At 40.0% G+C, this 22378-nt stretch overlaps 1 protein-coding gene across 2 annotated transcripts in view; it reads left to right on the plus strand.

Annotated features, from left to right (window-relative positions):
* Positions 1–1285: 1285 nt before the first annotated feature.
* Positions 1286–22378, plus strand: part of bsnb (bassoon (presynaptic cytomatrix protein) b) — a 67892-nt gene continuing 46799 nt past the window's right edge. For both annotated transcript variants that reach the window (XM_029431046.1, XM_029431047.1), the window contains exons 1-2: positions 1286–1514; positions 8771–9161. In XM_029431046.1, the coding sequence (XP_029286906.1) occupies positions 1336–1514; positions 8771–9161 (570 nt within the window). In that variant the 5' untranslated portion in view covers positions 1286–1335. The remainder of the gene's footprint in view (positions 1515–8770; positions 9162–22378) is intronic.

Here is a 22378-nt window from a genome sequence, read left to right on the forward strand (position 1 = left end):
TAAAAAAACAAAAAACATGTTTACAAGTGTTTATCACATGCATGTCACACATTTCAGTAGGTTTACTAGATTAGGTTTGTTACATCACAGTGAAGTGTTTTATTGTAGTGACAGTTAGTGTACACTAGGGAGAGCAGTCATTCAGGGATGAGTGGGAACTTCTCAGAATCATCTCTTTTACTACGCTGTAAAGAGAGCCATTCACAATAAAATGGACTTTGGAATGGAATTTTCTGCAGAGGGATTGTGTTCGCACCACGGCTGTGATGTACATTTGTATTTGGATGAATATATAGTATTCTTAGTATTTTTGTGATGGTGATTTCCCAGAACAATCTCAGTTTTTTAAAATAGAGTAGCTACAGTTAATTATTTTTCTGAATGAAATAACGCATTAATCCATTATCCAAATTATTGAACAGTCTTTTGTAACATAATGTACCACTAGATACATTGAGCTTGTGATGTGTAAAACCATCAATCTTAACATTTAGGAATTTGGGCAATTTGTATTTTATTGTATTTTATTTTCCATCCGACACTGTTGGTCTTTACCACATGGTTAAGCACTGGTATGAACATCTTGTAATGATGACACTGGCTCTCTGGCAGAGTGGTCAAGTACACACAGTAGCCTATGTGGGAGTAGGAGCTAAAAAAAACCCTTAGCCACACAAATGTTTGAGTTAAATAAAACTATGCTGTAGCGTTATGTCACTACTGTTTGCCCGTTTAGCCGATTGGCCCTTTTGCTTCAATGACAAACAATTATTGTAATCGATTATCAAAATATGTTGATGTTGATGTTGATTAATCGTCTGTCGGTTGACTAATCGATTAAACTAATCGTGGTAATTGTGTTATTAAATGATCAGTATGCACAAATAATTTGTGAACCTCTTGGCTTATGAAAAAAGCCAATTATAGACAAATATGATAAAAGATTATCACATTTCAGACATGCAGCTAATGATGTGTAATGTTTTTGGTCATTTAGGTTACGTAACAAATAGTCCACAAGTGAAAGACCCAGATTAGATCAGGGAGGTCCCAGTGGTCTCTAGTCATGTGCCACAGAGGGGCTCAGAGGTATTTGCGTGGTGATTTGAGATAACCGAGCGTCGTGAACGCGCACGTATGAGCCACTCAAGTTCCCACCCATTGCGTCAGCGCGCTCCCTCGCTCTCTCCGTCAGCGCGCGTGCTCCGTGCGGGATGCTGAATTGTAGGTGATGATGGCGGAAGGGGAGCAGCGCTGAGTTTCATCTGAGTTTTTACCACAGCTGTAGAACCATCTACAACATCGTTTCTCTCCGTCGAGACCTATCCCGAGGCGATGGGGAACGAGGCCAGTATGGAAGGGGAGGGACAGGCGGGACAGCCCGGCCCCGCCGTCCCTGCAGCAGGGGCTCCGGCTTCCATTTCAGCACCACCGGACTCTGGACAGCTCATCAAGCCGAGCAATGGAGCGCCAACCGGAGGAAGTGGGGCTGCACCCGGGCCGGGGATTAACAGGTAGCCGCGATAGCTAGGACGCTTCTCCGGCTAACTGTGGAGAGAAATCAGGGAGGCTACACGGAAGCGTGGCGTGTACGATACATCTGTACGATGTGGAGTGTAGACAGATAGGCTATAGGATCAACCGACTGCGTTGAGATAGACTTGCATGGGTGCTTAATTATTTATTTCTATATCCTTGTCAACACAATTCACCACCCCCTTTGGAGACCCATTTCTGCTTTTTTGGCAGCACCACCCTATTACTCAACGTTGATTTGGGTCGAAGTCAAATTTAATATGCAACGCTTTCGATGTAGAATCAATAATACGTAAACATAGCGTTCAATAGGAAATTCTACGCCCGTTTTCACGGTGTCTGTCCTCAGGCATCAGTAGCTAAGTATTATGAATGAGTGAGCGACATTTTTCTTCTCATAACGAGGCAGTGCCAAGTAAATATGAATACTTCGGAATGGGTCTGACAAATATTAATGTCCCACATAGCTCGAGGTGATAAATAAATTAGAAATGTAAATGATGCAAAGTGCACTGCATCTCACGTTGAATGGCTCACTCGGTTCCATTACATGTTGATTTCCTGAACATGCCTCGACATGAAAAGCAGTAGATACAAAGTATTTCTGGGAAATGACCTGGCTGACGTTATGTAGGGTGACAATGCTACCATCAGACAGCGTCATTGTGAGCACAGGACCGTAACGCATAGCTGCCTCATTCATTCATCAGATCTCGAACCGAATCAATATGCAGCAGCTAGTGGAAATTGTTTCTCACCACTATACAGCACAGCAAATGGATAATTTCTTCTGAAAGTGTGGTGTTGCATCTCTATAAGAAATCCAGACACTGAGCCCATACATATGAACAGTTATGGTGGCTTTACATGACACTATTTCCATTATTTTGGCAGTTACATATACAAACTCCATTGGTATCCTATAACAATGCAATATAATCAGATACAATTTTAGCCTTTTCCAAAAATCCAGCCCAGATCATCTGCGTTTAATCACACATAGTAGCCTGTAGGTCTGTATTTTCTGTGTGGGTGTGTGGGAGGGATTACCTTCCAACAAGATTTGATATTGCCTTAATTATACAGTTCAACAGTTGTAGAGCTGAATACCACATGCAGAGGCACAGCTGCGGCTTGGATTTGCCACACCTGCTTACAGTCTCTCTGTACTGGCCCTTTTTAGCCTGCCGTCCAAGAAGGTACATGCATTTCTTCAAGCTACAAACCTTCGTTCAAGGCTAAAATTCAAGCTGATTCTTTGGAAAATCTGTCTTGCCTGATTTGTGTCATTACATTACAAAGTGATCGTAAGGTATAATGTGGAGCTGTGGACGTGCTCTGCAACTGTAACAGAAAATCGTTTACCTTTTTATAATGTTTAGTCCCGTCTATGTTTCTATCTGGAAAGAAACACTCTCTGTTTATCTTGTATATTCACCGAAGAGCAGTTTTAAAGGGTGTCTCATATCTTGATTTGTCTCTGGTATCCACCCTGAGGTGTCTCATAAGGTGATGGTGAGTGCTGAGAGAGTGAGCGTGCTAAGAGACAGAGATGGGGAGAAAGACAGTATATCCTATGGCTGATTAAAATGGTTTTCGTAAGATCAGGGCCCCCACACTCAGTCTGAATCTTCGCTTTCAAAGAACTTGTGAGAGTGTAAGAAACAATGAGACGGTGGCTGTGTTCAGACTGTAGATAGGAGACTTTCATCTTAATTAAAATGAGTTGCAGCGTTTTATGAATTTGCCTATTAATATGAATGGGGCCATAATATACTATATATAACCATACTCAGAAGTGGGGTCCATATAGGCATTTCTGCTCCATACAATATTTTATTCATCGCAGTCAAAGAGCTAAATCTGAGCCCATATAGAGAATACATGAAGCTCTGTGACTCACCATACACTTCTGCTCCACAAAGCACCAACTTGTTTTTTTTTCTCTAGTCATAAAAGCTTTGACTAAGTCATCCTGACCTGATGACCATAACTGACAAGCTTTCAGAATTGTAAGAAATACTTCCTTGTGTCGAACGCAAGCTCCAGATATTTCTTTTTCTTTTTACTACAATGCACTAAATGTGCTGCTGCTACATTATCGTCCCATTGTTTTCTGTCTTACAAGTGAATTAGTGAAGAGCGGTACTTGCTCCATCATGTAAATTAGTATAAACAAACAATGTAAATCATTAAGTAATGTAAATGGTTATAAATCAAAAGTCCACTACAAACACAAACAAAGCTATAGTTCATCAAACCCATGAACATGATGGATACAGTCATGTTCTAAGACAAAGTGTGCAAACAGTATGCCCTCATAATTAATTTACCTTCATTAATAAAAGCACTGTGCACTATGCAGCATACACATACCAAATGGTTACCACAACTCGAACAAATAATGCAAAAGCAGTTCTTATTATTCATGACATTATGACAGCTGTAGGATTCAGTAAATGAATGGCTACCTGTAAGTCATTGGCAGTGTTGCATTGTTGTCCAGATGTCCAAACATTGACACTGCACTTTACAATTTAAAAGGCAAACGCCTGGGAAAGCTTAATTATTTTTTTTTCAATGCTTGTTACATGTTTAGACTTCAGTGGCAAGCACCTAGAATTGTGTGTCACAGTGACTTGAAATGCTGAAAATGATTCAAGAGATCCTCACATTGAATGTTTGTTTACTATGTAAGTCGACTGAACCACTATAACATACTTCCTCAGTGCGTCTTATTATCTTAGACTGTAGATGGTTGATACAGGGAATAAAGTATGAACTCTGCTCGACTTCCATGTGCCGCTCTGTGTATCTTGGCAGAACGGACACAGTGGTTGGTGTAGTTAGAGGCGGACACATTGGTGCACCTAACCTCAGTTTGTGCCTCTCAGAGATCAGACATCAGAGACACAGAGCTAAGCATCCGATTTTCCAGAAAAAAACATTCCCGACAGTCTTTGAAAAACACAGATGGTTGTTTAACAACACTGTTCTGAATGTATTTCCAGAACCCCCGAAGACTCTGTTAACCATCTGGATGAAAAAGATATGTTATCTGTTGCACGATAAAAAAAAAGATGAATCTATTTCTTAAATTGCAATTCCATTTCCTAACATTTGAAATGTCCTGTGTCTTTACTCTTTTTGTGAAACAAAAGCAACATTTTAATGCTTTATTTTGTATTTCAGAAACATCAATATAGCAATATAACTCATCATAATCTTTTAATTTAGCTTCATTTTGTACAAATTGAGCAAGGACGTTTGTCATTCGGGCTACCATCTCTACTTTAATTAAGGAAACATAGTTTTTGGGAAACGGAATAATAAGATTTTTTATGATGCAGTGGATGGAATATTTTTTATCCAGATGGTTTGAAGACTCTTGAAAGTTTCCATGTTAAGAGTTTTTCGGAAATATATATTTTTCGGAAAATATAATGCTTACCTCCGCGACTTGAATGTATTGGTAATACATAAGAGGCACAAACTGAGGGTTGTGGAGCAGCCTCATCCGAATGATCCTCGAACAATTGCCATAAAACAAAACATAGCTGTACCACAGACTGTGTGCGCTGTTGTTGGGATCATTGTGTTAGGGCCACTTGTTGTGATTTCGATGTGACGAGCCTTTCCTTATGTGTCGCACTGCAGATGGGAGTTTTAAAGCTTCAGCACTACGGCTCCTGCATTTGCATTTGACCAACGTGATGGGCACGATATTGTCTCTCGCTCATCCATGTCTCAGCCACTCATCAATTATTTTTGAGGATTTGCCAAACTTGTCTAATACTAAATGATGAAACGGATGTAAAAAATTGAAATAAGAAGTGCAGTGGCACTGGGGAGAGAAAATCTTTTTTCCATTTTACTTCTAAAAAGTCAATGATCACCGATATTCCTTAAACCTTGTGAAAAGCATTGCGAGTCCTATGTCAAACATTTCATGTGGATTTATGCTTCATTTGATGCCTTAATTGTGCATTTGGCCATCACACACAAATGATACATTCATGTTCTGATTACTACCTCTCTGGTTTGACCTTTAAATATTACTAAATGGACAGCAGGAGATAGGTTTCACTCACACTTCTGAGGTTACCAGTTTGATTTCAAATGGGCAGAAGAATAAATCAGTGAGAAACATATAGGATCTCAATTATAGACAGACTGATCACATATACTGTGTCGGGCTAAAATTAAGTACCCGTCTAATTTTCTCTTGTTCCACAGGACATATTTGACGTCAGACGTCAGTGTGCAATATTTTTTAAAGGATAATCGATTTGTACATATTTATTTGTAATGTGACCAGATGGTAATTGTTGCGTAAACCCTTTTGGCACCTCGTAACAGCCAATACTTTAATTTATGCTCTCAGAATTGGTGTTGTCAGTAACAATGTGCTGTTGGTGCAACACTGCTGGAGGACACTAGAGAATTGGGCACACTTGTCTTCTAAGATGTTACTGAACTCACCTTTGATTTGATCTTTCCTTGTTCTGTATTCAAACTGAAACGCATGTAAACTCTATGTATTGATCAAAGTTGTTGTGTCAGGAACCAGAGAGGCTCTGATGCTTGTACACATAAGTGGCCCGTAAAACATTGGGCATTTTGCAAAAGAGGAAATAATTGTATATAATAATAATAATTGCTTTATTTAAGCTTGTATTTATAATTAAAATCAATAATTTATCCATCTATGTGATGGAGTATCCTAAAACCTGGCTTGTGGGGTCCCACCTGTCCTGACTGACAATGCCAATAAAGTCCGTTCAAAACATGATGTCCACTGTGTGCTTGTTACCACACAACTAGAGTATATACACCATGTATTTAAAGGTGTTTGACACACTTATGTCTTATCAATAGTTAAATGAGAAGATTGATCAGTTTACAAACCCTTCACTACTCACTTTGTGACAAAGCCAGCAATTTGTCCTGCTTTAGACACAAAGCCACACGTTGTTCTCAGTGGATTCCCATTTGCTGATGGATGAGAATATCTAAAAGATATATTCCAGTTTAACCTCTTTCTGGAGTCTCATTAAGCCATGCCCAAGGCTTTGCATAAATCACAAGAGACTCTACTTGGGATCTTTGCCATTCAAGCGATGATTATTACCTTCTATCTTGCGAGGACACCAGGTAGATTTAGACTTCAGTTGCCCACCCTGTGTATCAGTGGTCAGTAGCTTTAACGATATCCACAAACAGTGTGGGAGCGCCCCTCAGCACACTGTCAGGACTTTGTTGAATTTAAAATGTAACAGTCCAGCGATGGTTTAAAGATGGACGCAGGACTCCTGTGGAGAGTGGAACAAGGTTAGAGTTGTGCAGCAGCTCAAATTAATTTGCTCTGACTCATAATTCCTAACATGCTATATTTTAATTCCTTTATTCCTCTCTTTATTTCCACCATTCTCTCACTGGAAAGACAGAGCTGCTGCTGAAACTGTCTTTGAAGATGACGGGCATGACAAAAGGTCTAAGTTGTTATGACAGTGGAAATCCTCCATTCCTATTTAACTATTGGCACTAATGCCTGGGGGCCGGAATGAGCAAGAAAACCAAAAGTTTACAATGCTGTTGTCTGATGCACTACATTTGTTCCACCCTAAACACGTCGCTGAGGCTAGAACAGAACAGCTTCAAAGAGTGAAAATAAGCCACAAGGAGCACTTCACAGAAACTGATAGAGGCAATATAAAATATTCAACATATGCCTCACTGTTAGCCAAGGTTTTGAGTAGTCTGATATCACACTATGAACATCAATACAGATCTTTTAATGGCATATGGACCATGTGCATCTCACAGCTGAAGGTTTCCAAAATATACCCTTTAACTTTCAAGAAGAAGTATTGCTCCTTCTTGAAAGTTATCAGAGATCACTGGTATAAAAACCTGGTAAATTGATACTTTTGACAAAGTGTTTTGCTTGGAAACAAATACCAGTGTTCTGGTACAAGAGTCAGAGGTGTGGAGTCCAGTCCAGTAAGTCAACACTTAATTCCCCAGATCCACTTTGTTTGAAGCAATCTGACAGCATCCAATCAAGTTGCAGGAGAGAACCATAAAGAACTAACATTACGTTAGTGAGCACCAGTTATAAAATATGATACCAAAGATCATTTTGATCGCATACAAAAACTACACAGTGGTAAACAAAAGAACGACGGAGACACATTAAGATTCGAAACTCAAAGTTTAGGACTTGACTTGTGACTTGCAAAACATTGACTTGGTCCCACCTCTTACAGGAGTTGACCCTGCAATGTGTATGCAGTGTTTTGGTTACATTGTGGATGTTAGATTATCTGTTGTGTTGTGAAGAGAAATGTCTGAAGAGTTTTGAAAAAGTGAAACTCAGTAAGGAGAAATGTGTGTTTACCAATTGTAATCCACTTTTCACTCTTTCCAAATTTTCCCAGGGTTGGGCAAAATTATTTCACATTGTTATAAAATAAATACCAATGAAGTATCATATATAAATAACAAGAATGACAATAATAACAGTGATAGAGGAAGGCAGCCCTGTCCCCCACCTCTGTGATTAACTAGAATCGGTATAACACACAATGTCCTGAAACAGAAATAAAACTAAAGATGTCGCTATTTCCACAAAGTCACAACTTATTGCTCATATCAATGGATATAGTTGGAATGCATGTCGTTGTCGTTTGGCTGTAGTAGTTCAAAAAGGGTTTCCATGTCTTGTATAATTTCATCTCAGAGCCACTGACTGAGAAGAATATCATCTCCCAGTTAAGACAGGACATTGTGTCTCCTAGCCACTGACTAAGTGTGGGCGGGGCAGCATCTTTCCATTTGAGCAAAACTGCATGTCTGGCCAAGAGTGTGTCTCAGGCAACCATGTGGCGCTCTGCAGATGTCTTCCTTAGTAATGCCAAACAAAGCTACCGGAGGGTCTGGAGCTAGATTCCGCTTTAAGATGTTGGAAAAGGTATGAAATATGTTTCTCCAAAACCTTTGTAAGTGAGGGCACAGATGTGGATAAGGGTAGCATCATTGTTTTTGCCTATGTCGCAGGTGGGGGTGATAGCAGGGTAGATGCCAAACAATATAATCTTGGACATTTTGGCTCTATGGACTACATTCAATTTCACAAGGCTGTGTCTTGCACACAAGTGAGGATTGTGTATTGATGTGAGGATGGAATCCATTGTAAAAATCACTTTTGTGTTCTCTTTATCATCTCTGCCAGACCTCCTCCGTCAGACCTCGGACCTAAAGCAGGAGTCCAGAGTGGTCATGGGACAGGGGACCGGTTGGCCTCCCACGACACCCATCAGCATGCCGCACCTCAAGGAGAGCAGGGCCAGGGTCATGTGGCACGGAAGAGTCTGTATGTGGATGTGGGTAGCAGCAGGACGGGGAGGTCCCCCTCCGTGTCCCCTGACAGAGGCAGTGTCCCCACATCCCCTTACTCTGTGCCACAAATCGCACCCATGCCCAGCAGCAAACTGTGCCCCGTCTGCAAAACCACCGACCTGATGGGCACGGGGGACGACAAGCCGAACTTCAGCACCTGCACACAGTGCTGCTCCATGGTGTGCACCCAGTGTGGCTTCAACCCCAACCCTCACCTCACAGAGGTAAGCAGTGTGTTCACAAGGATAATACCAGATCATACTTCTTTCCATTATAGGGACATTTTAGTGTTTTCCCCCAGTTCCAGTTTCTGACATTAACGTTTGTTGCTCACTGTGGCAGATCAAATCAAATCAAATCAAATCAAATTTATTTGTATAGCCCAATATCACAAATTATACATTTGTCTCAGTGTGCTTTACAGACACACATAACATTTCACTAACATTTCTACGATCCACTCAATGTTTTTGTCTGACACTTTTGAAATCTATGTAGAAACACTGAGTCAGTGGTGTGAAACAGCAAAAATAAGGAATATATCAAGTAACCCTAATTCCTGACAGTTTTTAACCTTTTAAAATAATATGTCTTAATATAAGGAAAACCTGTCTGCCCTGGATTGAATTGCCAAAAGCAACATTTATCTGTCTTTGGCAGGTGGCAGGTGCTGATTTAATTCCCTGCCCAGTTCTATAGTAGTTTACCCAACAACCAACCTAATACAGAAATAAAGTATACATGGTATGTATGAGAAGTCATCACTGTCACTCTGCCCTGAATCGCAAACACAGTCAGCGTCTGCCATGGTGCATTCACATGGAAAACAAAAACATCTAGAACACTACCACAAAATGGCAAACAAACAAAAAACAAAGCTGTTGTTCAATCGACTGCACAAACAGATTCAGCATGAATTCAGACATACACTATTATAGACTGCCTGAAGGCTAAAGAGAAGAGAAGCAGTTGGGTGGCTGTGTGACGTTTACTGAACCTGTAATAAAATCTAAATATTTTACAAACCTGTCCTCAGACAACCAGGATATTCTTCAAAGTCATTATCATTTTTTATCAGGTTGACAAATCCTGGTTTGGAATAGGACCAAGTGTCTTCAGGCTTTTATTTAGTGTAACTATATTTCTCCAATGTGGAGCTACATACTCTAGTATATAAACATAGATCAGTCATATGTCTGTCTGGCACATCGTACAGATCCCTGTTTAACCCTTACAGTTTTAAATGTTTCATGTGCCTCCTCCCAACTGTATACCAGCTCTACCCATTCATAGCGGGTGGTGGTGAGGGAGGTGGTATGTGAAAAAGTGACATCAGCGTATACCTCATATATTATGCAGCGTCTACACAAAGCATATCATCGGGAATACAAAGTCTCTTACAGCGAGTGTACATTAAAAAAATGTTGATTGTGAGTGATTCAGGTGCTTCATTTTGGTTTCATTTGTCCCGTGTTAATTATTTCTCGTTGACATTTGTGAGTAATGTAGTTGATGACTATTGTTGTCAAGTTGGCTGCGACCGGCTCACAGGCTGGATCGCACCAACTGGAACTGAGCGAGCATGTGAATTAGTTGCACGCTGATTGAGAGTTGTGAACTTCCTCGCTCGAACCATTGTTTGCCTTGATTGATGAAGTGTTTAATGATCTGCCATGCTTGTGATCTTCAATCCCCATAGACCTGGTTATCACACAATTCTGTGCCCAGTAACATATCGTTCACTTCCTGTTAGCTGTAATGAATCGTAGACCCTTATCCTGAGCAAGGGCTACGTTCTTTTTTAGCTGATGTTCATAGTCAATGCACACTTGAACAAAGCTCTTCCTTTCTGTCAGGCACTAGTGAGCATCCAAATCATGCCCAGAGCCTCTCCCAAACAAAGCTTTTTTATAGCAGCGCTGAACGCACCACAACACATCTCGCCATCATTCACAATCATTCATATGCATCTAAACAGCCATCACTGTTAACAGGTAGCTGAGAAAGCCTATTGCCTTCACCCTAAAATAAATCACTTGCCTAATTTGAATTAGTCTATGCTTCGCTGTTACTGTGAGTCAAGTGTGGCTGTGTCATCTGTCACAAAGTTTCACATCAACTCCAGTGAGTCATGTTGCAAATTGTAGCCAAGATGCAATGTCAGTTAAGCTGGCCTACAGGCTATCAGAGCAACTGTAGGCTGAATTCAGGATTCAGGAAGTAAATGTTTCGGGGTTTTTTGTGTGGATGCGTGCATGTAAATGTAATGTGTGTGTGTGTGTGTGTGTGTGTGTGTGTGTGTGTGTGTGTAAGCTTAAATACATGCTTGCACGAGCACATATTTGTGTGTATAAGAAGGGAGACTTTGCAAAAGTTGGAAGAGACTGGAAGAGATGGAAGTGGAAAGAAATGCGTGGACCACAGAAGAGACAGACAGCAAAGAATAGATTATGGCAGGGAGTGAAGGAGAGCATGGCAGTAGAGAGAACCGCAGAGGTGGATGTTATGGGTATTTTTCAGCACAGCTTTGGTGAGCTTGTCAGATGCTGACAGGGAGAGAGACTCTGAAGGAAGCGCTCAGCCTCTGGAGACCCGGAGATTTACCCCCCTAACTTACTTAGCATGGATTGGGCTTTTGCCTCACTGCAGCAGATCTAACGCAGCCTTATCGCTCATCAGTGAAATTGATGATGGCCTCGTTGTTGCCGATCAAGGTAATGATAACGTTGAAGACGACGGTGACTGGAATCACGATTACAGTGACGGGGAAGACAGAAAAAGATGGCAATGCTAAGGAAGTTGAAGTCATTGTGCTTGCTTTCGTTTGTTCATCTGGGGTTTTGACGGAAAAATCACGTGTGGCATTTTCTATTACAAACAGTATCTCATTTAATGCAATTTAAGGATTGTCTCTTGATTACAACACAGGCTCAGTCCGGGCTCATGTCCCGCTTTGTCAGCCGCAGTCACAAATAGTTGACAGACATTGATTGAACTCTGCCGGATTATAGAGATAATATGAGCAAAATCTGTCACTGAAGAGGATATCCCTTCAAATTACAGAAAGATGGCAGCGCTGATTAAAGTGTTGATAACCGAGGGCGATTCCATTTTTGGATATTTTAGATTTTGCTTATTCTCCACAAAGTCCCAAATGGTATCTTCAGCTCTGTATCAAAAGTATAAATTAGAGCAGTTTTTTATTTATTTTTACCAAGAAGCCGCTTTTTCAGTTGAATTTCTCCTGGAGATCCCTGTTCATGTAGGATTGTATGAGGAATGATAACAATACAATTACAATACAAGTCGGACCTGTGTCAAACAACCTGCTGATGGAAATGCAATTTAGAGAGATGTAAACAGTGAGCAACAAATGGGTGTTGTATGCCACAGTCTGTTACAGGGCTGTCAGTCAAACTGAGACGACAAGGTTTATTTTGAAATGTTGGCTGAGAACGTGCGAGCAATCATACACGTGAGCTTGTACGTACATGTGCGCATGACGTAGACAGCGGGAAGATGACAATAATTGCATAAATGATGCCGGTGTTCGATTAAAGACATTGTGATGAAAGGGGGGAAGAAGAAAGTCAGACAGGGTCGGAGAATCAAGACAGACATAGATAGACTTGGACACAGAGAATAAAACAAGAGAGACTAAGAGCTCAGAGAGATAGTGAACGTAGCACAGACACTCCTCCCCGACAGTGTTCTCCCACCATCATACAGGGGAACATCTGCTTTATAATTGGTCCTATTTCTATTTATAGATCTTACCCTCCTTCTGTCTGCAACCCGTGGCCAGGTCCTGAGAAGCCACAGCAGAGAGAGAGAGAGAGAGAGAGAGAGAGAGAGAGAGAGAGAGAGAGAGAGAGAGAGAGAGAGAGAGAGAGAGACTCTGGAGATGGATTTTGAAAAACCCTTTGTCATGAAATTATGACTTTTTAATAGTTTTGTTTGAAGAGTGCCTTGTTGGAACTGCTTCTTTTTCTTTTAACCAACAATCCCACATGCTGAGGAACGTTCTTTTAACAAATGCTTCCACACAAAAGACTCTGCAGAGGCACTCTTTATATCGCGTCCTCCCTGATCAAAATATATCAAGTAGGTGGTCACAGTTGGCAGATATATTTAGCAACCGATCCAAGAAATGTGGCATCTTTCTATATTTTTCCGCCAACTAAGATTCCATAAAATAACATTTCATTAGTATAGATACTTTTATACAGTAAATGTATTAGTATTTTGTAACTAAAAGCTGCACTAATAAATCGTTTTATATTTATAATGACTTTCATGACTCCGCTCGTAGTGACGAATCCACAGGTAATTCTCACCCAACTCAGCAGTTCCCCTTATTTCTTACAGAGCATTTTAGTGTCTTTCAGCTCATTGTTTTGGTTCAATGGCCTGAAACTTCAATGTTTCCTTCAGCCCCCCTGTTCCATGTTGCAGCAGGCTGCTGTTTTCAAATAAACCAACTCTACTCTACCTGCCCAGCACCAAACGGTAGATAGACTGTCTTAGAGACTAGCTGGTGATCATAGTCGAGCATTAAGCAGTTAAAGAGGCAGATATTTCCCTCAGGAGTTGGTGGAGACCAAAACAACTGCTGTCTGCTAGACGTGGCAACAGTTTGCTAACATGTTCGCCAAAAAAACTTAAGGTAACACAAGGTGATGTGATGCCAATGTTGTGTTTACAACTTGTTCCACTTACCCCACATGTGCAAGGTGCTGCTTTAAGGTTGTCCTAAATTCGAGTGTAGTCCATAAATAGTTTCCCACCAGCACTCTTTTTGTAAAAGGGTGTACAAACAGGTGCTATGAGTAACTCTGTTGGTCAGTCAGTCAAATGTTTAAGCCCCCTCCTCCCTGCTCATGTACAGCTTTGGAATACAGACCTATAGTAAGATACAGCTCTGAGTTTCTCAGATAGAGACGGGGGTGCTTTAGCTGACTTGGACTTTAATGTTGCCCAAGTTCTAATCCCATGGCCCAAAATTGATTTTCTCAAGCCGCTACAGTAACACCGACCTGGGAGAACATACTGTCCCTAGCAACATAAGTAAACCTTCTGTTATTTTTTTCAAAGTGTTCATGAAGGCAACTTTGTAGGTTGTGAGTGTCTCAGGTACATTATTGATCTTAGTTTGAACTCTCACTTCTAATCTCTTTAAGAGTTTACTGCTTGCCACAAAGTGAGAGCTCCTTGAGTTGTTTTATAGCATGCATATTGCTTAAGTAAGCGACCAAATTTACACAACATTATCCATGGTCTAATATTTCTTAGAGAGAGTCTACAAATAATAAATAGAAATAGAAATAAATAGAAACTAAAATTATGCGGTCATATCATTGACCTCGAGGGATCTAGAGCCTGGTTCCTAATCTCCTCAAAATATTTCAAATATTTTGCATCAGACATCTTTAATCTCCCTCCAACTTTGCATCATGTGGCACAAGAGATTCTATGGCATCCAGATCTGGCAGAGTGGAGTATGGATCGCTTTCTAACACGGTCATGATCTGCAAAAGTTAAATGCTAGCCAAGGACGGCGTGGGTCATATACAGTATGTGATGAATGTAGAGAATCAGGATCGGATTTCTTGGAATTTCACCCTCACACAAAGTTGAAATGTTTCATATTTGGCATTCTAGTTCGGGTCCTTGAGGGGGAAGGTTTTTGAAACATGTCAGTTTCTTTGGGGTGGAGGTGTCTGTCGCTCTTCTGCCAAGTGTGTGCTGGTGATACGATTTATTCTGAATGGAAGTTTAATCGTTTCCTTCTTCAGACCAACTGCTAGTCATCAAAGGTTTTGCATAAAAATTAGCTGTTTAATTATTTGTGAGGACAAAGTGAGCCGTAGTGTAATTCTTGGTTTCCCACCAACAAGACAGTCAGTTAGCAACTGACGCTGTGCCATCTCTACGACACATATGATACAGTATGTACAATATATATGTAATAATTATTAGATCATTTATTTATATAGATATAAAGCAAATATATTGGATTTTAGATTAAAAGGTTTGATTAGTTGTACTCTGAAAGCGTGCACATATTATCAATACCTGAACAGCTGGACTTCTCAGATGACACCTAATGTTTTGTAAATGAAACAAAGGTTATCTTAACAAGTTGGCTTAACCATTACAACGTGTTTTCATAAATGTTTTTGTTTTAGAAGACACACATAATATTTACTGTAAATAATTTCATATAAATGTGAGACAGGAAACTATATACTAAATCGAAATATAGAAGAACGTCAGTGTTTGAGTGAAAGCGTTTCACACTGTAATAACAGGCTGGGGCTTTAAGTGGACAAACAGTATGAACTGGGTCAGGAATCCAGCTGAGACACTTCCTGCTCAATTTTGCATATACAAAAAAATATTTTGCAATGAGAACTGCCAGCAACTCAATCTGGGACAGTGGTTTGCTGCATTTAAAGTCCCAGCTTGCTTTAGTCAGTTGGGCTCTGCTCTCCAGTGGGGAATAACAGGAGCCATTACATCTGGTCAGTCTGTTTGTATTTAGATGGTGCACCTGTGTTTATTTTGTTTTATTTGGTTTATTTAGTAATCAAACAAGACAGGATAAACACATTGAAAGCTCACTCTGCAACACGGCGACACGATTGTGATTTGTTATTTTGTATCAGCTCACAAGTTAACACACACAGTTTTATTTGTGCATCACTATTACAGCTTGTGAGATTCATTGAAGGGATTTGTTTGTGTCTTTTGTGCTTCAGGTTGGGAATGAGATTTCACAGTACAGGTATCTAAAGTCTATAGCATTCTTGATTCTTTTGAATCAGACATGTTTATTCCTTAACACTCACAGTTTAGGCTTTCTACTCTCTTTAAAATTCTACCAATAATTAGGATTAAACCAAACAACATTTTATTTTGTTGTTATGTTTGTTTTCATTTCAAGTCAATATATATTTGATATATTTCTGATCAGAAATATATAAATGGGTGAACAAAAACACAATCGAATGCTATCAAATACAAAATAACCTTTTTAAACAAAGAATCTCTAATACTACTCTCTTAAAGCATATGAATTTAAATGTTGTTATTGATAACATACTGTTTATGGTAATGTGGCTACACTTCACAGTAATGTATTCTAGTCCAACAACAGCACAAAATGCAGCCTTAAACATTACAGCTGGGAAAAGTCGCTGACACAGTCTCAACCAAAATAGAATATAAAAAGCTTCTCGCAGTAGAAGGGATGTCTTCTGCGAAAGAAATTCTAACACTCATACAATTTTGTCGACTAATAGATGAGTTGATTTAATTGGCAGATCTGTGAAACTTGGAAATAAGTCATTCAGGATGAAACATTTGAATAAAAAAATGACTAATAGACAAAATAAATACTTAGTCGACCAAAACGACCAATGAGTCGACTAATCGACTTAGAGGGGGCAGCCCTGTAGCAGCATATCTTTTGCAGGGAAACGGTATATTATGTCTTTGCATTACACTATATAGGTGTTCATTACATTGTGTTAACCTCCTGTACTATATACCAGGATATAATGTTATACACTACCATTCTGAAGTACCTTCCAGCATCCTCAGTAGCACCGTGGCTCCCTGCTGTGCCTGACACTGCACCAGCACAACAAACAGCATGAATAGAAATTTAACAGTGATCTTCTCACAAGCGCTCATCATTTCTACTCGTCTCACGTTCTTTGTATGTTGCTTGGCAATGTTGAGGAGTAAAACAGATGTGTTTTATTGAGATTGTACTTGTAGTTGTTTGTAGCACTGACTTGTAGAGCAGAGGCAGAAAGAGACATGTTGACAGGGAGAGGGAGAGAGAGGCGTCGGAAGGAATTTCAATGTCTTTTGGCCCGTTTTTCAAGGAATTGATAAACCGCTGCATTCTAAGCATCCTGATCCCCAAACTGCAGTGCTTAGCTGCTGTGCGTACTGCATGGTGATACCGCATTGTGATCTCCGAGACAGAGCTTCCTTCTTTGTCTGCGTTCTAGTACGTTTGAAGTTTGATTCTGTCTCCGAACGTGTTCTTTACCACAGCTTTCCTGGGGAATGATGGAGCGCATGATATCTCACTCCTGTCAACAAACACAAACTGGAGAACAAAACGGGGGTAACTCTGTGCACCTGTGTGATGTGTACAGTGTTACACCTTCTAACGTGTGTGTGTGTGTGTGTGTGTGTGTGTGTGTGTGTGTGTGTGTGTGTGTGTGTGTGTGTGTGTGTGTGTTTGTGTGAGAGAAGCAAAGATCCCTTCTTCCTCCCTCCTCAGCTGTCATTGTTTTCACACTTGCTCACGTGGTAGAGCGGGCGCTCCATGTACTAAGGCTTAGTCCTCACCACAGTGGCCTGGGTTTGAATGTGACTCACGGCCCTTTGCTGCACGTTCCCTTTTCCTACTGTGAAATGATAAAATGTCTTCCATGTAAAAGGCATTTAAACGTTTTAGTTTTTCTATACTTTTGGATTGTATATACTCCAGCAATGCATCAGATTTAATGAACTAGTGACAGGTTTAAGGTTCATTCTTGACCTTAGAAACAGCAGTTTCAATTGTAGATGTTTAAATTCCCTGTGTGATCAAGACACATTACTATCACTTATAATAAGGCTTAGCTATTGGAATTCAAGGTTATTCTACTGTTGCACCCATTTTAGCTGATATTAGAGTTTAGTCGATTCATCGATTTATCGGCAGACAATTATTTAACTGTTTTGATAATCATTTCATTATTTGCTAAGTAACAATGCCAAACATTATATACTTCCAGCTTCTCAAATGTAAGAAATTGCTGCTTTTGGACTGTTTGTTGAACAAAAAAAGACGTCTGAGGAGGTCAGGTTGGGCTTAAGGTAATTGTAATTGCGGTTAATTGTGTTTTTCTCCTGACATTTTACAGAACAAACAATTAAACAATTAAGAAAATAATCTCCAAATCTATAGCTAATTAAAAATCTTTAGTTGTAGCACAAGTTAATATGATGGAGAGTATCAGATCGTACCTAAATCAGCATAAAATTCAACATGTAAATATATGTGTGTGTGTTGCCAAAGATGCTTTGCTCTCATTATTTGATCCATATCCAAGTCTCTGTGGGCCCTTGCTGTTAAAAGGTTCTATTTCTGGCAGCAAGTCGTTGTTCTCCATGAAGCCACGTTGCTCGAGCATCCTGTTGGCAGACGCTGAGTTCTCGCAGAACTGTGGGCTTCGGTCCCGGCTTATGACCTTTGTCGTGTATCATACCACTGTACACACACACACACACACCACATGCACATACACACAAACACACACATTTAACAAGCTAAGGCAATAATTGTATTCATGTATGAAAGCAAGGCCGGATAAGAGCCATCAAAAATGTATATGTGAGATAGAGATGGAGATGGAAGAAGAGAGTTAGAGGGAGGGGTGTGATTCGAGAGATACAGATAAGAAGGAGAAATAAAGATGGGTGAAGGAGGACAAGATGGAGGGTTGCAACAGAGAGCGGAAAGAGAAGGAGGGCAGGAGACAGAGTGTGCAGTGCGCTTGTTTTTTGCTGATACAGATCAGATTTCATAAAGATCCACATGATTGCCTCATAACAAGGGGGACGCAGAGAGGAATGAGATGGAGAGAGATGAGGCGGAGGCAAGCAGAGACACAATGAAATTGATAAATAGCTGCTTGCCCTCCCAGCAGTTGCTTTCTTTGTTTTTCTGGTTCATTTCCCCCCAATGGGCTTATTTTGATTAGCTTAACTGTAATTTGGAAAGAAAGAAAAATTTAAGGACAATAATAATGATGGAAAGATGAGTTCCCACTTGTGAATCTCTGATTGGAAATGGAAATGTAATCCTCTTTTAATGGTCACACACATGTACACAGCACAGCACACACAGTGAAATTTAGACTCTGAATTTATCCTAGTATTAGGAGGAGCAGGCAGCTATTATATTATCAGCGCCCGAGGAGCAGTGTGGGTGTCCGGAGCCTTGCCTCGGCAGTGCTTAGGAGGTGAACTGGTACCTGTCACAGTACCAGTCTACAACCAGTGACCCTCCGGTTCCCAAGCCAAGTTCCTAACAAGCCAGAATTGAACCAACGACCGAAGGATGAAGAGTCCAGTGTTATGTTGCTCCAGTGATGGCTTATTTCCCTGTCCACATTACTCTGACTGACCCCTGGGTTCACCTCTGCTCCCGGGCTTCTCAACTTTCCTGATTGACAGTGAGAAGCATAGCCTCATCACTCCTTATACTGAGGATTGGCAAGGGGTCAGGCACAAGGCTAAGCTGCTGTTGAGCCTGTGACTGACTGACCGACTGAATGACTGACTTGGAGAAAGACATTCTGCAAGGCTGGCAGAGTTTAAAGTAGTGGACAGGGCCTTGGATGGGCCTGTGTTGGATGCTGCGTCTGAGAAGGGGTCTGTGTCTGGGGTGCAAGCATCAGGCTTAGGTTCTGGTTTGGCTACATGAGAAGGAGACTGTCAATCAAAAGGTTACTGATCCTCTGACTGTACCGATGTGGTCTGACCTTAGAAACAGAATGAGATAGAACAGACATTGAACTGTTTGGCATGGTCGCATAGTTCAAAAGAAAATAGAGATTTATGTTGACAACACACATCTATTGGGCCCTAAAGTGTGTCACACTCACTAGTTTGAGTGTATTACATTACATTTTCTGACTATTTATTATTTCATTTTTTACATTTTTACAACAAATAAAACATGGATACATTATAGAATCAACAATAAAGAGTAAAAACAATAAAAACAAACAAACACAGAACACAGTCAGATTCAGTTTACAATGACAATATGCAATAAGAATAATAATCCTAGCATGAGACACCAGGCTCTACATGTTTCAAGGTTTCCAAATGTTAAAGAGCTGATCTGTTTTTGAATGTAATATACATATAAAGTATCCTGATGACACTAAATCAAACAGCACTCTCTGCCAGCCTTTAACATTTGGTACTTTTTCATTGATCCACTGCATGAAAATGTTTTTCCTCGCAGCATAATTAAGAATTCACTAGAATCTCCTATTGTTGTTACATATCTGCTTGGAAGGCCCAGATTACATTATCATTTAATGAATAGATTTTGTTGATTTACCAATAGAAATATGAAACAATGTAATGCAGCAATCCTCAATTAATCCTCTCCAGCAGCAAGGAGACAAAAAACAAGCAAAACCTCTCCATGCTTTTTACTACTCCACGGCTCAAATGGTTGTTACTGCAAACCCCTCCTCAGTGTGTCACCAACTTGCCGCAATCAGTTTATAAGGAAGTTTATACTAAATTAGTCTGGTTTCTGACCTCTGAATCATTGCCCACATCTTGATTTTCCCAGTAATTCAAATTGCGAATAATTATTAATGAATAATGAAGTGAAACGAGTTCAGTCTGATTATGAGGTGAACGCAGAATTAGGTTTTATTAGCTAAGGTCAAATAACTACCTAAGCAGAGTTTCTTGTTCAACTAAAAGTCAAAGCACAGCAGTGAGTCAGCGTTTGGCATTTAGTGGAGGAATACTACACTTTAGGTTCAGTGACTCATACTACTTGTAGTAGTGAAGTGGCAAATACCGTGCTAGCTTGCATGAAATGTTTTAACAGATGAACATTTAGAACAACACTAGGTAGTCTATAACCTTTGGCAATAAAAACCTATTAAAGAAGTAAAACAACACAATTCAGCATATAATCAGCATACAATCACAAATACTAGAGCCAAACATATTTAGAGGACCTTTAAATATGAAAGTATTATAGTCCACTTGAAATTAATCGTCAATACTATTTAATAAAGTACTATTAGTATACAGTGATTGTAAAGTTTGGATTATATATGTAGAGGAAAATTGTATTTCAATAGTATTATAGTATGTAATTGTGCTTCATAGGCAATGGTTTGAGCAACTCTAATAAGATGAAAAATACAGGTCTTAAAAAAATCATATTATGCACATAAACTGTGGAATTCTTCTGAGTACCTCATAGTCTGTGTGTGTGTGTGTGTGTGTGTGTGTGTGTTTGTGCGGTTAGCTTATTTGTGAATCAATCTCCCGTGGCCACAGGCTTGCAGAGATATTTGATTCTACATGAGAAGTGAGGAGATCTTCCTGCATTTTCAGTCCTCGCTTCAGCAGTTCCCAGAGTGATGAAAAGTCTCAGCTGAAGCTGAACCAAAATCTCTATGAAATCCACCTTTAAAGGCTAAAAAGGGAATTTTTACCCAAATTCATAAGGAAAAAAGCTGCCGGCCAGGCCTCCCACCTTGCCCATTGTGCCCCAGACATCCAACCCTCATACAACCTTTCTCCCACTGCATTTATAATGCATTAAGGCATTATGTAATGACCACGAATCCAAGACAGCTACAGTAGTGTGGCAGCTGTCAAAGCACCAGGATGCCAATTAACACATATGGCCATGTGCCATCACTCTTTCTGACTTTCACCTTCTTGTGCGCCTATATGGAGCAGACGATAGGAGAAGCAAAGACATAAATGAAATGACAACAGCAGGAGGAACAAGAGGAGAACAATGGGAGGATTTTAATGAGAAGGAGAACATGTTGTGTAATGAGTGGGAATGTAAGAGAAAGCAAAAAGGGAAGAGACACGAGGGAAGATACTAAATCAGGGCCAGCCATGATTTATTGAAGAAGTCCAGAGTTAAAGCCGTCTGTCACATTTATTTCCTGCACTTCTTTTTTGTAGGTAAATTATGTTTACCAATAAATGTCCATGCGGAGGCACAGGGACGCTTAAATCCTTCCTCAATGAGATATTTTACATCACTCACAATTGTTCTTTCATTCAATCATTTTCCATACACAATGTTTCCTATTCAGAATAGGCTGGAGGCTATCCCAGCATGCATTGGATGAGGGGAAGGGAAGGCAGCCAGTCCGTCACATAAACAGATCAACACACTCATGTTCACATTCACACCCTAAGGCAATTTAGAGTTTTTAGTTCATGATACTTTAATCTCTTTGGACAGTTGACAAAAAGTAGAGCATCTACTAAACCAGGGCAAAGCAGCAAAAACATACAAAAGACTAAGGAAGTTAGGGTTTCTTTTTCAGCTTATTTCAATAATTCACAGATTTTTTATCATCTACAATAGGCCTGCCTGTTAAAATAATTTTGTCAAAGGAATAGCTTGACATTTTGGGAACTATTTGCTTTCACCTGGCTCTGTCCAAAGGTAACAAACCAAAGCTAAAGCTTCTAAAGCTAACTGATTAACACACAATGTTTGCTTATTCTGTGCGTCATCAATCTTCTTATCTAACACTTAGCCGAACGCAAATAAATATATTTCCCAATATGTTGAACTATTTCTTCAATACCCACAGTCATTTATTTACTGAAAGTTTAAGATTAGATGCTAAAGCTA

Source organism: Cottoperca gobio, chromosome 5, assembly GCF_900634415.1.
Source record: "Cottoperca gobio chromosome 5, fCotGob3.1, whole genome shotgun sequence".
NCBI classification, from domain to species: Eukaryota; Metazoa; Chordata; class Actinopteri; order Perciformes; family Bovichtidae; genus Cottoperca; species Cottoperca gobio.